The sequence below is a fragment of the Galleria mellonella genome, unplaced genomic scaffold (genome assembly GCF_026898425.1).
Source record: "Galleria mellonella isolate WM207_F2 unplaced genomic scaffold, CSIRO_AGI_GalMel_v1 utg28, whole genome shotgun sequence".
NCBI classification, from domain to species: domain Eukaryota; kingdom Metazoa; phylum Arthropoda; class Insecta; order Lepidoptera; family Pyralidae; genus Galleria; species Galleria mellonella.
The window spans coordinates 4828429-4844270 of record NW_026442064.1 but is presented as its reverse complement, the minus strand read 5'-3'; the positions used below and the strand labels follow the sequence as shown (position 1 = coordinate 4844270).

At 35.0% G+C, this 15842-nt stretch overlaps 2 protein-coding genes across 2 annotated transcripts in view; one reads left to right on the top strand and one right to left on the bottom strand.

Annotated features, from left to right (window-relative positions):
• Positions 1 to 927: 927 nt before the first annotated feature.
• On the top strand, positions 928 to 4609 carry LOC113519781 (ADP,ATP carrier protein-like). The gene is made up of 5 exons (XM_026904987.3): positions 928 to 1103; positions 1437 to 1675; positions 2166 to 2427; positions 2981 to 3212; positions 4059 to 4609. The coding sequence occupies exons 2-5, from the start codon at positions 1483 to 1485 to the stop codon at positions 4299 to 4301; spliced, it is 930 nt and encodes a 309-aa protein (XP_026760788.1). The 5' UTR covers positions 928 to 1103; positions 1437 to 1482; the 3' UTR covers positions 4302 to 4609.
• A 3432-nt stretch (positions 4610 to 8041) lies between these two features.
• LOC113518865 (dynein axonemal heavy chain 5) overlaps positions 8042 to 15842 on the bottom strand; it is an 88203-nt gene continuing 80402 nt past the window's right edge. Inside the window, exons 40-48 of the mRNA XM_052895472.1 lie at positions 15403 to 15651; positions 13760 to 15328; positions 13473 to 13641; positions 12952 to 13104; positions 11883 to 12858; positions 11641 to 11797; positions 10835 to 10987; positions 9668 to 9800; positions 8042 to 9256 (exon numbers count right to left, since the gene is read on the bottom strand). Of these exons, the coding sequence (XP_052751432.1) occupies positions 9003 to 9256; positions 9668 to 9800; positions 10835 to 10987; positions 11641 to 11797; positions 11883 to 12858; positions 12952 to 13104; positions 13473 to 13641; positions 13760 to 15328; positions 15403 to 15651 (3813 nt within the window). The 3' untranslated portion in view covers positions 8042 to 9002. The remainder of the gene's footprint in view (positions 9257 to 9667; positions 9801 to 10834; positions 10988 to 11640; positions 11798 to 11882; positions 12859 to 12951; positions 13105 to 13472; positions 13642 to 13759; positions 15329 to 15402; positions 15652 to 15842) is intronic.

Sequence of the window (15842 nt, the reverse complement as noted above, 5' to 3'; positions counted from 1 at the left end):
ACTCAAGAGTTATTCCTCTGTACCCTGTAAATTCACTGGCCATATCCCATCCTTTAAACCGAAATATAGCCATGAAAACAACTGCTTCAAGACAGAGGTACCCAAGCAAACAACTTTTGAAGTCTCCCTCTGGTAACAATGGGGTTTTTAGATTATAAAAAAGACGTTCAACTCCGTACCCTATTCATGGTTCTGGAGTATATTCGAAATATATAAGATAAATGATACGGTTCGAGTGTTCTTGGAGGCATATATGGGTCTGCGGACTCCTTACTATTTAGCGAGCAATTGATGGATGTTGCTGACCGGATTGAGATTTAGAGGGCAATATTCCAGGGCGATTGTTTGAGTCCATTATGGTTTTGCCTATTTCTGAATCCTCTCAGTACTACACTGGAGAATTCAATGACTGAATTTTAGTATCGAAGAGGTGGTACATGTTATTACAGTTTTTAATAGTATATGTGAATAATACAGGAAAATTAAAACGATGTTTATAACTACCAATACTTTTGAGAAATTATCAAAATCCATTTATAACAATGTTATGGACCTATAACATTGTTATGAGAGGTTTAATTTAATTTGATTTGATTTAACCGCAATTATGGGTCGAAATAAGAAATTAATATGTAATATTTATAATAAATTTCATTTTATTTTAAATTATAGATTGTAATAATTACCTACTATTAGGTGTTTATTTCGTATGAGATTTATAATAATGCATTTTGTCATATTTACGCAACCCTCGGCGTATGAGTTCAACTCGCACTTGACAGGTTTTTTTAAGAACATTTACATTCTTACATTTCCAACAAAACAATTATTTTTAATCAACAGAGTCGTTATTGTTACAATGTAAACGACATCGGCGTTATACATACTTCTTAATTTCTTCTAAATTCAAATACCTTTGAAACGTACGTCTTTTGTAATATCTGCCAAAAGTCAAAGTGATACGTAGAAAATATTGCGGAATACTTACGGTATTTTTGTTAATAAGAGTGACATTATTGTAAATTTTTACTGGAAAAATACATTAGTGTATAAGATGCTGTTCCCTATCACGGAAAAGATCTATTGCCTTGGATAGATGTTCGGTAAGTGCTTATTTTAAACAAATGCTTTAGTAGTAATAATATATGATAATAGAGTGGTAGTCTCGCCTGTGCTATACACTGGTGGAAAACCAGTAAAGAATTTTAAGTGACATCGAAAAAGCAGGTCAGATAGCCCATCGTGATGAAAACATCTGGAATTCAGCATGATGGTTTCCAGGGATGATCACGTGGAGGCCGACCTGCTAGCAATGGGACTGGTAGTCCACATTACTAACAGTCCCTTCCCCCAATACCTTCGTAGTTACAAAAGGTAATTATTGTAACAATAAAACATTATACATAGACGAAAATCATTACGTTTGTTTTCTCCAGAATTATGATTCCATAAGATCATCCTCAAGGGCTAGTATAAATCAAAATGTCTGACAAGGATAAAAAAAAAGGAAAAGAAGACAAAGCGCATGATTCTGGAGCGTTCATGAAGGATTTCATCGCTGGCGGAATATCGGCGGCAGTTTCCAAAACAGCTGTGGCTCCTATAGAAAGAGTTAAACTAATTTTACAAGTTCAACACGTGTCCAAACAAATTGCAGCTGACAAACGGTATAAAGGTCGGTTTCATTATAAAGTAATATATGTACACGTTAGAATGAGATAGTAAAGTAGGGCATGTACCTATACAATATAAGTTCGAAGCTAATTTGAAGGGAATGAACAAGCCATTTTCTAATTGTTCTTGTCTTGAGTTAGTTGAGTTTTAAGTGAATGTGAAAAGTTAGAGTTGAATATGTTATACCTGGATATTACAAAAATTTAAAAAAAAAAAATTTACAAAATTATTGGATTTTGGGATTGCATTGCCGCTTTGTCAGTACGTAATAATTAATAACGTCCCAATTTAAATAAATTTTATTTTTATAATAATATAAATGAGTTGCTTGGTACGGCAATACTACGTGATGCTTAAAAGTATTGTACTGAGTGGACTTTATGATATATGATACATAGATGGCAAATATAATATTTATAATAATTAATATGGAATTCATATATTTACATAAGCAAACAGGCGGGTTTTAGCAAGTTTTTTATATTCTACAGGTATTATCGACGCTTTCATTCGGATACCTAAGGAACAAGGCATAACGTCGTTCTGGCGAGGGAATTTGGCAAACGTTATCAGATACTTCCCGACACAGGCGCTCAACTTCGCCTTTAAAGATGTTTACAAGGGCATATTTCTTGAGGGGATCGATAAAAACACCCAATTTTGGAGGTACTTCGCCGGTAACCTGGCTTCGGGAGGAGCGGCTGGAGCGACTTCGCTTTGTTTCGTGTATCCATTAGACTATGCACGAACAAGGTAATTAATATCTTACATGGTGAAGTTTCCTAAGTTGCCTTCCTTGTTTATAACAAAGGTCTCTGACCAAAGCAAATGACAATCAGGTTATATACTCATAACAGGAATTAAGTATACAAATGCGAGTTTGAAGCGATTTGATATTGGCGTCATTGGATTGGTACTCAAGTATAATATAAGCGAATACCTCAGATTAGAATTTTGAAAATGTTCTATCCAAGAATTGAAACCATTGATTAGTTACATATTAGTTTTTTTTTATGATATTTTTAATAACAAGCTAACGGCACCATGGTCAACAAAATACACTATGATGCTCATTGTATCCCTTATGCGTTGCCATTCCTGATTACTACGATAGTATGCCCTATAAACCATGTAATTTTACTACCATATCTCACCCTTCAAACCGAAACAGTCATGCAAGCATAACTGCTTTACGGCAGAAACACTAGTTAGCTATAGAAGCAGGCAAGCAGTTTTTACAAAAGTCGGAACTTTCTTCGAGAGTTTTCTCTAATGACATTGTTATTGACATTCTTTTCTATTTCAGATTAGCTGCGGATGTCGGTAAAGGCAAAGATAAAGAGTTTAATGGCTTGATTGATTGTTTAGTTAAGACATTGAAGATGGACGGCCCAATCGGTCTCTACCGAGGGTTTATAGTTTCTGTGCAAGGCATCATCATTTATCGCGCGACGTACTTTGGTTTTTTCGATACGGCACGTGACATGCTACCTGATCCTAAAAACACGCCTTTACTGATTACCTGGCTTATTGCACAGGTATTATTTTTATTATAGTTCTTAGTAATATTGCAGATATAATATAATATTCTGTACAAACTTATGTTTAAAAACTTCATTTATCTGTGTTAGCACGGGGTCGTTGTATTTACAGTAGAAAAATTGATTTTATAATTGCTCTTTTCTATATTTTATAATCTTGCTTGGATAGTTGGTTAAGTATGAACTACGAAGGTTGGATACTAGGGTACTATCACATGAATGAGGAGAGGATGAGAAGTTTGCGGTCTCAGGTGGTTAATGAATGAAAAGTGTAGTTTTATATTTTTTCCATCCCACATCAGAACTACGAAGGTTGGATATTAGGTATTGTTACATTAATCACAATTGTATTTAGAAGGATGGGATCAGGTGGGCCGATACCCCAGATTTTTTTTATGGATGTTAATGGAATTGTAACCCTGCCTGCACTATCGGTATACACAGGCGGGGCACCAGTGAAGGAGATGATAGGAGAGAATGAAGTAAGTCAGTTAGCCCACCTTGACGAATCTATCAATAAATCGGTTTCCAGCGGGAGCCACGAGGAGGTCAACATGACAGGGTATATTGCTAGCAATGGAGCTACTAATCTCCATTACTAAGAATCTCTTCTCCCCCCCGATACCGCAGAGTTGGCTGGTGCTCACCCCAGATGTGAGCGAAGGTTCTCGTTCTGGAAAGTTATCTTAATACGCCCATGGCATTAATTAACAGGCTATGGCAGCTGCATTAAATTAAGTCAATAACGTAGTCTACAAATTTTTTTAACTTTTGTAATATGCAATGAAATAAACTTTTTATTTTTTATTATTAAGTCTGTTGATATTTTTTCTCTTAATCTAGACTGTGACAACGTTGGCGGGAATCACGTCATATCCACTGGATACTGTGCGAAGGCGTATGATGATGCAATCGGGACGGCCCGTTAATGAACGTGTCTACAAGAATACGCTACACTGTTGGGCGACCATCCTTCGCACTGAAGGAATCGGCGCTTTTTTCAAGGGCGCCTTGTCGAATGTTCTGAGAGGCACGGGCGGTGCTTTTGTACTGGTTTTATATGATGAAATAAAGAAACTGCTGTAGGATACCGCATTCAGGAATTTCATAGTAAAGGAATGAGTAGATTTGTAATTTTAAATTTGTTTTCCTTAGTCTACTGTGGCTTGACGTTATGGCAACAAAAAATCTCGTAACCAGTGATTAAGTCCTATGGATATACTCTAGTGATAGTAACCTATTTTGCCCGAGTTAAGACCTACTTGTGTACCGAGGGGCCTTCCCGTGCCTACATTTTTTTTTATACTTGTGAGTACTGTGTATAACTTTTAAGAAGGTGCACTATAGAGTCTTTTTTTGTTGTTTCATAATTATTTAATACATTTTTATAAATTTGTGGTTTCATTTTCTTGGACTGGTTCAGTAAATAACAATATTATTAAGTACGTAGGTAAGTACCCAAAGATTAGTACGTACTTTCTTGTAGTTTGCAATATTTGTATGGTTTGGTATCTTGGGCGTATTTAAGGGGGCCAGGTGGGTCGTGCCCACCTCAGAATTGTCTGGTGTTTACCACAGGATCATTCCGCAAGAGATAGGCAAAGCTATATGTACTTTTACATAAAATAATCTTAAAGATGCCAATATTTGATACTAAGTTACCTTCTTACTTATTAAGTGTACATAAAGTGCATCAACATCGTCGTATATATTTAAAATATAACATATCCGTCTATCTGTGTAACTTCACAAAAATTTGTTTGGCCGTTTAAGTGTGACAAACGCACAAACATCTTTACAATCTTTCACATAATATTAGTACAATTTAAAACAATAATACAATAAAATATGTGAGCTCTCATCTAAAACCCCGCAATAAATCTAACTTAATAAATTTATAAGATGTATTTATCAATCACCGTAGATTTTTTGGTTGGTCTAATTGATTCTTTGTATTATATTATCAATGTTTTATTGAACCAGTCTGTACTTCTCATTTTATTAATTAAAGTGTGATTTTTTTTTCTCCAGAGCATTTTATCACAAAATAGCTGCCGTAAACGGCAGAACAGAAGACTTTACATTGTAACTTTCTCTCAGCGTATTAATATTTTAATAGGTAGATTTTTGTACATAAATTCTACAGAAATTTGTCACTATTTTCTATGGTGATTAATAAATATAACTTAATTATAACTTTTTTTTACATTACATTTATAGCTTAGATCTCTTAAATATTTGCATGCAATCACTATGGACAGACATAAATAGGACATACATAGGACATACATGTTTTTTTTACAAACATTATACAAATTGTATAACTTGTTTTGGTGTAAAATCCCATGAGATTTATGCAATTCAACGTGACAGTTTACTAGGCTACAATAAACGACAGGAGTATCTTAAAAATACCGCCATAGCTTTTGTCTATTGCAACATTTACCTTCCGTACATTGCATTAAATTTGAAAATACAATTTTGACGTCCATTCAAGGGCCTACGTTTCTCTAAAGACATTGTTATTGACACCTTTCTATTTCAGATCAGCTGCAGACGTCGGTAGAGACACCTTATTTATAAAAACGTCAAACATCTCTTAAATAATAGCTATTGAATTCTTTTGTCTCTTTTGTGCAAAATTTTTTATTTGAAAGAAAGTGACAAAACAGTGCAATAATAATGTATTTATGAGGATGAAATCGGGTGGGCCGTTCCCATCTTAGATTTGTTTGGTTCTCACTCCAGATGCAAGCGAAGCTTCCCACTTTGGAAAATGATCTTAATACGCTAATTACATTAATTAACAGGCTGCCATAGCATCATTAAATTAAGGTAGCAGCGTAGGGTACAGAAACTTTAATCTTCTGTAATGTGTGGAAATGAATTAAACTATTTATAATTTACTATTTTTATTCTAGTTTAGTTGCTTTGTATGGTTTGAAACATATGGTTTCATACGTACTCGTATATGCGTGGGTGGACGGGTGGGTATGTATTGTATGGTGCAGATGTCGATATTTGGCTCCTTTATTCTGTAGGTATATTGTAGCAACTGTTTAATTTGTGAGAACCGTTAATTTCACCGTTAATTGAACCGAATACATTTGGTTTGGATAGGTGAGCCCGTTGTTGAGTTATAAAATTACAACGAAAAGTGGCATTAAATTTTGCATGCGATCGCTATTTGCACGTTATATTAAAAATTGTTTTGGTGTAAAATTCCATGAGATTTATGCAACCCAACGTGACAGGTTACTAGGTTATAATAAACAACAGGAGTATCTTAAAAATACCATCATTGCTTCTCTCTGTTCTGATTTTTACCTTCCTTACATTGTATTAAGATTGAAAATACATTTTTGACGTCTACTCAAGGACCTTATTACCTGCCATTGATACTTTTTTCTATTTCAGTTGCGGACGTCGGTAGAGGCGAGTGTAAAATCCCTTATTTATAAAAACATCAAATCTCTCGTACACCTATTTTAGCTATTGAATTCTTTTGTCCTTCTCCTTTATGTTTAATAATACATTTGAAAGAAAGAGACAAAACAGTGTAATAGTTAAAATAGATATGTAAACGGTAATAGTTTTTAGGAATTAGGGCGAAAGAGTTTAATGGCTTGATCGATTGTCTTATGAAGATATTGTAGACGGAAGGCAAAGCGTCATCTGTCGCGCGACGTATTTTGGATTTTTCGATACGGCGCGTGTTTTGCTACCTGATCCTAAAAAGCGCCTTTACTCATCACCTGGTTTACAGCATAGGTATTATTTTTATTCTACTCCTTATTATTATACACATAATCTTTTTTAAAAAAACCACTAAAATAATGATTAGATTGTCTAAAACCGCGCCTATTTTTTTAATGTATGGTAAAGGAATGGTAACCCCGTCTGCGCTATCGATATATACTGGCGGGGCGCCAATGAGGGATGATAGATGAGAATGAAAAGGCAGGCCAGTTAGCCACTCGTTATGAACACACTTGGAATTATAAACGATAGTTTCCAGAGGGGGCCACGTGGAGGTCGACCTAACAGAGTATATCAGTATCAATGGGACTAGTATGTAGGTAAGTATCCATAGGTAAGTACGCACTTTCTTGTAGTTTGTAAGATTTGTATGGTATGGTACCTTAGGCGTATTTAAGGGGACGGGGTGAATCGTGTCCACCTCAGAAATGTCTGGTGCCTATAACGGGATCTTCCCGTAGGAGATAGGCAAACATATATGTGATTTTACTTAAAATACTCTTTGAGGTGCCAATATTTGGTACTAAGTTACCTTCTCACCTATTAAGTGTACATAAAGTTTTTTTTTTACAACACAGGGGGCAAACGAGCATGCGGCTCACCTAATGGTAAGAGACTACCGCCGCCCATGGTCACCCACAACACCAACGGCATTGCAGGTGTGCTGCCGGCCTTTTAAAAAGGAATATGCTCTTTTCTTGAGGGTTATGTTGTCGTATCGGTTTGGAAATACTGCTGTTGGAAGTTGATTCCAAAGAGTTGTTGTGCGTGGGAGATAGTGCCTTGAAAAACGCACGGTGGAGGACCGCCACTCGTTAATGTACGCCAACATCTTCGTCGTATGTGTGTATTTTAAATATAACCTACCTGTAACATCATTACATTTCGTTTAGCTGTTGAAATGTGACAAACGCATAAACATCTTTACAACCTTTCACATAATATTAGTACCTAAATGGTAAAACAGAAGTGTGTGTTTTTATTGCGTTGTGTGCGTTAACCTTATTACTGATTAAAGTCCGTAGAGGTAGGTATATAAGAAATAACAACAACTGTTGGCAAATGAAATGAAATGTTTATTTGTTCTTGATGTATCCACTAGTATTGAGAACCGGAGAACTCGTTTCGATAGATCGATACATGTCGAGGAAACGAAAGAGGACTCAAAGAATTTGAAGTTCTATTGCTTCTGTCTACCCCAATGATAACAGATATATGTATGTGTGTTACGTAAATGTAATATTTTTGAAAAGTGTAGGTATATTTCTACATGTATTGTATGGTGCAGATGATGAAATTTGGGTCTTTTATTCTGTACTTATGTTGTAGTACATATATAATTTATGAGAACTTTCTATTTAAATTAAACCGGATAAAATAAAAATTAAACAATTAAAAAAATTTGAAATCAAAAATGAATATTTTGGAAGGATCAAAGTTCCTTTATTTTTACCTTTAAAGGGAAATATAATATATTATGTCCTGATACACAACTAGAAATACACAATTAAGAACTTAAATAAAGAAATCTTGTATGTATGGCTTTTAATATATCGTACAAAGATAATATTAATGTTATTAAAGTATGAAACTGGTCGAAGCAAGATTTGTAACTGTGTAGTTCTCAAGTCCATTATTGTTGGGTCCTCCCAAGAAATATAGGGTGAAAATATAGATGGGTAATTTGAAATGAAATCAATGTCGAATCTCTTGACCAACACCATAATAGCATGAAACGAGACTCGATCCCAGAAGTGGGACGTTAGTAAATTGAATATAAATATATATGTAAGAAATTATTATTAATAATAAGACCGCATTTGTAAAGCGTAGTCTTATAAAAAAATGCTCATATATTATTCTTAGTGCTATTGGGAAGCGTTATTATAGTTATTATGCTTATAAAAAACATAATCTCTTCTTTAGTGTGAGACCCGTGCTAACTAGAGAGTGTTAATAAGTGGTTATTGTATGGTATTGTAAGAGAAATTGAAACATCATTCTCATCACCATCACTGTCATCTTCATCTATTTGATATCGCACAAAAGCGCCACGCCCCTTAGCGTCCAGTGCCGCGGGCTGCTGTCGGTTTCAAAGTCAATTGATCCCACGTATTTAGCGTCGGTCCTCTGCGGCTTCCTATATATAGGGCACTCGTAGAGCCGAGGGTCCTTCCCAGCTGTGGTGTTGATCGCAAATATATAGATGACGGGCATCTGTTCATACAGCACTTTGGGCTTGGATTCGATGAGTTTACCTGTCTTTCTGTCCAGTGATGCTCCTGAAATAATTGTTTATAAAGTCTGCCTCTGATCTACCTATTTTATTACTGCAATATTATTTAGCTACTATAATATATCTTTAAAATTATAATATTAATATTTTTGAATTGAACGCATCCTAATCAATCAGCTTTATGCTAAATCTTGATATAAATCTATGGCCCTGTCAAGGGGAGGGCATTTCTGGGAACATTTTCAAGCAAAGCGTTTTAACAGTAAATGATGTCTGTCGAGCCATTGTTACTTAGTTTATTATCTATTACATTTTTGTCTACTACTTCTTAAACGTGGATCTCAGAAGTAGAATAGAAACGGACAATTCTGAATGGCGTATCAAGATAAACTGTACATTAGATATTAAGTTAGATCTTCAGATACACAATTATATCTAATAGAAAATGTTAACAAACCTTCAAGAAATAGTCCATAAACATAAACTCCTTCTGCAGGCCCTTCGTGTACATCTTCTCTGTTGAATTTTGTGATGAGATTCTGCAATACCACAGAATCAAGAGCCCAGCCTTTGTGACTGCGCGTCACTTCCTGACAACGGTCAAGTAATCGTCATCTTCATCATATAACATAAATGAGAGCATATGCCTCTTCCTTTAGAGTTTTTTTTTAATTTTTTTAACACTTAATTGCACCAATATTACAAGACTTTTGAAGAATTTTCAATAAGTCTTGTGTAGAACAAAAGGCGGTCTTATTGTATAGTTGTAGAAAGAATTAAAGAATAAATAAGTAGGTGGAACGTTAAAAAAATAGATGAGGTTAAATGGAGGTTTGTCAGTAATTGTCACGCTTGATAAACAAGTTGCAATTAGGCTTTTGCTGATATTTTAAGAGGGTTGCTGCTGCCCTTCCACCAAGACCATTAGGTTCCCTTAGTCGTCTCTTACGATACCCACGGTAAACGAAGGGGTGGATTACAGAAGTAGGAAAACCAATTTAATATATAATGTAAATGGTATATCAACACAAAATATACACCAAACTTTAACTGTAACCTTCAGGAGTACAGCTGTTCTCAATTTAAAAAAAAAAATTGTGTGACATCATATTAAACAGACAATCATTCCAAACATAGAAGGAATGTAATCTATTTCCGTTAGAAAGAAATTCCAAACCATCAAATTAAAATGTTAAATTAGGAATTATTTGCAAAAAAACTGTCATTCGATAGTATATACTATTTTTATAATATTTTGTGTATTTAGATATAAACTACACATTTATTTAAAAGAAATAGGAGCGTGCACAAATCACGCCGGAATCACCAGTACGGGAGGGTCGGTATAAAAGTAGAAGATATAAGATTTGAAGAGTTGATAGCAATATATTTTATAAGTATAGTAATAATTTGTATAAAATAACAGATATAAGAAACACGACATGAGTAGCATGGAAAAACTGAAGATATAAAAATGAATATAAAAAAATTGTTTTTCTTTATATAGAGCGGGATGGATTTATAAAGAGGACGGATATGACAAGTGGATGCGCTGTATAGATAGATACGTGATATAAAAATATACAAAAATGAGACGTGGTGTTACTATCTGTTCCATAATTACCTGTCTCATAGCGGTGAGGAATCCTTGGGGGTTGAAGAAGCCAGTCATCCAAAACGTATTGGGCCTGCCGTTTCGTAACCATACACGGTACTGCTGCTCGCGTTCAAGCAGCTCAGTGTACCAGAAGCCTAATGTGGCCGACTCCCATGATACCTACACGCATAAAAGTACAGCTTTATCCTGCGGCTTTGCCCGTGATTGTGTCGTATTGTTCAACAGCCACAACAACAACAACAACCTTGCTCAAGAAAGCAATCAAATGCAAATTAAATTTTTCAAGTCTCAGAGATTGTAGTGCATTCATATTATAAATATAGATTATTAAACTAAAATAAAATTTATTATGATAATTTCACGAAATGAGGTGTTGTTTTATAGGTCATCATAAATCTATACTAATATCATAGTATAAAAAAATACTCTTTACACTGTTCTAATATGATAAGGTGAAAGATTTGATTGATGAAACGGAAACTACTAAACCGATTTTAAAAATTCTATCTACTCGTGCAAAGCCGGGCGGATTGCTAGTCTATATATATATAACATACATAGGTATATAGATTAATAAACTTTCTGAAATTTTTTCTTTTGACTTCTATTGCTATTATTAAGAGCCCTCATATTATTTTTCCTTAAATATTTTCTACTTAGATATGGTCTAGTTGTAATTTTAGTATAGTATTAGTATATAATAATAATTTTGTTAAGGTTGTGTTTAAATAATTCTGTAGGTATATACAAAATATTGAATTATATAAAAAAAACCACCTGAGATGAAATAATATGGGCGAGTTGGGTTGTACCTTTAACCATTTCTGTGGTATACGCGCGTCGTACATAGCGTCGAGGGACTCCCGTAGCCCCTGACTCATCACGATGGTGCCATCGATTGCCAGTTTTAGATCGCACAGCGTTGAGTATACAGTCTTGATTACTCGTTGGATTCTGTCGATCTCCTGTCTGAATAGAAAACGTAAATTATGTAATATTTTTAGTATCAACAATAATACTATAATTGTTACATTGTTTAGATACTGTACTTTACCTCAAAAAGATATTCATAGGTAGAAATGCACCCATCTTTTGTAAAGCTTCCTTCACCTCGAAACTTACATACTGTTTCGGTAGTTTTTCTAACATATCTTCTGCTAGACGGTAAACAATACTTTCTCTGGTTTCTCCACCCTGACTACCACCTTCCTTCGGTTGTACGCTCAAAATAGTGTCCAATATATCTTTAGCACTGTTGATTTGAAACGTTATGTCAGCATTGCTGTGCAAACCGAATACTTCTGGGGTATCTGTCAAGGGAAGTTGGTTTATATAATCTACGTAACCTTGCAAATTTCGCGTCTGGGGTACCTTATAGCCTTTATAAAATTCAAAGCCGGGCCTCAGAAGTACGTCACAGAACCAAACATTAGTGAATGTTGTGAGAAGTCGTTTGTCAAAATCATCCGTGACACGACCACCATACTGAACCTCGCCAAGCATATAACAGATGGTTGGCCAGGAAATACCCTTCTTAGGGTCTATTTCATCGAGATGGTTCTGGACGAATTGAACACTGGCTGCGTAATCAGCCTGATTGAATTCATACGGTATATTCCAACCGAGAGGCCCGAACTTTCGTCTTTCTTGGACTATCGTATGCAAAAACGCTACGGCATACAATAACGGTGGCCATTGCGGTAATGATGAATAGTCCAAAGAATCTTGAGTAATGTTTTGATAGGTCCTCTTCATGCTCGCTCTGATACCTTGAGGTGGTTCGTTTGTGAACTTAATGGCCATTTGTAGTAGGCCTATAGGGAATTCCGTGTGGACTTCTGTGGTAAGCCACAAGCGGAATGACTCCTGTATGTGCTCGGTCTCGATAAGGGCGTCCATAGCTTCAACGCAGAAGGGCAATGACAGATGGATATTTTGTAGCAGCACCCAGCCTCCTTCACTCATTGAGTCTGAGATCATTTTGCGCGCTACAATTTCTTGACCTTGCCCCATAGAAACTGCTTTTAAAACTAGAAGCAAAATATGCGTGTAATTAAAATTTTATATTACGAAATATAAAGATTTTATACTATAGAACATAAAGAAGAGATTTATGTTTTTACCAATTTCTTTTGCTTTGGCGAGAGCAGCGATCTGCGCCGAGGGATCGGATCCAATGGATAGTATGCATATAAGCGGTGTGCGAGGTTCTGATTCCTCCCATGTTGCTTCTAGATTCAGGATACATCCTTCGCCGTACTCGGGACCGAGAGAGTCTATAAAATTATTTACGATAGGATTTGTACACTTTTTTAAAACAATTTAAATTTTTCTTTACCACTTTGTTCAGGTTCGACCAAACTACGTAAATGTTTTTTATTTAATTTAGATATTTCATTGGCTTATTACATTCGTTTTTTAGTATGTTTTAGTATTCTAATACTGTATTTATAGTATTATTCTATTCCAATATTATTATACTGAAAGTATTACTATTATTAAACATCTAAGTTTTAAAAGTTCCTAGATTTTATACTTTACTGACTTGATATCACTATAATATTCTGCATTCATAAAAAAAGACTATTTAAATAAAGTTGATTTGAATTTTTTGGACATTCATCCTAATTGTGGGTATACCTACCAACTATATATTTCCTTGCTTGCGATAAAGTGCGATCCGGACTCCAGGATCTAATGAGGAGGAGCTTTCGAAACACATCGAGGCTATCGTTGTACCCACTAGGTATGACTTCTTCCTCGGGCTTGGCTTTCTCGTACCAGGTACGCCACTCCTTCTCGTTTGATGATATCTTTACAAACAAATTTCAATTTAGTACAAATTCATAACTCATTCAACTTAAATTAACATAAATTTTTAAAAAATTACTCATTATTATAATATATTAAATATTTTAATAACATACTTACCCTAGTTAGCACATCAGAGAAGGTTTTTAGTTTACTTATTTCAACTAAGTTTAACCATGTGATGTCCAAGATCCATCTGAACGGTTTCGGAGTGACAGCATTCAGGTCGAGAGAAGCCCCACCCTTAACAAACGCCATAAATTCATCATGGGATATCAAACCCCTATGACAGTCAATTTTCATAGCCAACATCAATGTAAATAATGCTTTGTGTCTTTCATATAAACTACGCAGCGTAAATGCCCAAACTTCATGAGTCAAATATTTTAAAATTATATTAATTCTTTCCTCTGTATCGTTACTTTTAGTAGATTTGGTTATGGAATTGTCAAATATGGTAAGGAATTGTTTTAAAGAGTTTTGGTACATAAGATTGACGTTACTCATTTCAACGATTAAAAAGTATAAGATAGATCCTCTTGCAGCGACTGCTCTAAATTCTTCCCTTGCCTTAACAATTTTTTTCTCTGTGACTTCGGCTACTTTTAACTTTTCATTTACCTCTTCGGCTGTTGTTTTTGTTATTTGCAGTACTTGAATAAGGGCTTCGTCGTCAACTAAAGAGCCTTCTGAAGAAGTTAGTCGACAAAGTAGGTTGCTTTCCAGTTCCTTCATACTTCTTTGATTCTTCATTACTGATTCAAATAATGCGACACGTTCCTCTTCCAAGTCAGATTTTTCCATAAGTATGACTCGACCTAGCAGCTGGTCTTCTAGACCTCGCATTGTGACAGTAAAATCTATTATAGACGTTTTAGCACTTATTTCGGGTGAATATGCTGGATTAGGTAACTTAGTAGTAATATACAGCATAAAACCAGGCATTACGTCACATTCCTTATCACCTACCATTACTTTTTCTATCGATCCAGATTTTATGAAGTTCTTTTCTAGAACATTATCAATAACAGGATCCAATTCTATACCAACGTCTTCTATTAATAATGGTCTGCCAAGTGACAAACTGTCTTCTAGATGAGTTCGGAAATATTTGTGGTTTAGTGAGGTAATTTGTAGTTCATTTGAACTTTCTTTATTTTTTATCCAATTTTTTCCTTGACTTTGAGGATCAACCAATAGAGGATATGAACTTGCTTTTGTGACAATTAAAGCATTTTGAACTGAAAGATCGTCATTAGGAAGTCCTTGTAGTGTCCATTCGGAAATAGTAGCACTTTCAACAAGCATATTTGTAATATTCAAATTGTCAGTAACAGGTATCTCTTTTTTCTTCAAAATTCCCATCCATGTATCCAGCAACCCATTTCTAAACTCTTGATTATATGGCCCACAATACGATAAAAATCCGGTAGCTAAGACCACATCTCCAACCAACCTACCAAGTTGCTCTTTAAAGTCTTTACTTTGCTGGGTCCATCTAATTTTCTCGCCCCCTAACCCATTTATCAATGCAGTGGCAGCAGTCATTTTCCTTAAGCACACATTGGCGGCATCAGTTAATTGCTGTTTTTCTGACACGGCGGACTCATATTGCTCTTTTACTGCTCTGAGGGACATTTCACGTTCTTCAAGTTGTCTTTCTGCAGATGTTAAATCTTCCATAGCTACCTGTAATTTATATAAAGTGTTATTTTGTAAATATATCCAACGGTGCTCAAAAAAGAAAATAGTAATAATAATACCTTTAATCTAGCTTCCTGCATCATTAAATTTGCTTTTAAAGGTAATACTTCCTTATTGACGCTGTGGAAAAATGCCATGGCTTTAGTCCATGACAACAAACCAGCAACGTCTCCGCAGACCCGCTTAGCTGTGTCCATGTTGTAGTCTTCCATCTCAAAGTATGGAACGAGATGTTCTACCATCTCGTTATTGATAATGTCTTTTGGATAGTTTTGCAGTTGAAGCAAAAATGTGGTACTGGCCATCATCTAAGGGATATAATAATGTTAATAACCTATTTCGCCAATGGTCAGTGCAAGACAGGCTAAAAAAAATTATCATAAAAATGTTTTAAAGATAAATTATAATAATAAAGAGAGTAGAATAACATACTGCATAGATTACAAATTGTGGGATAAGATAAGGATAGCTATTTCAATATTAATACTTGATACACAAT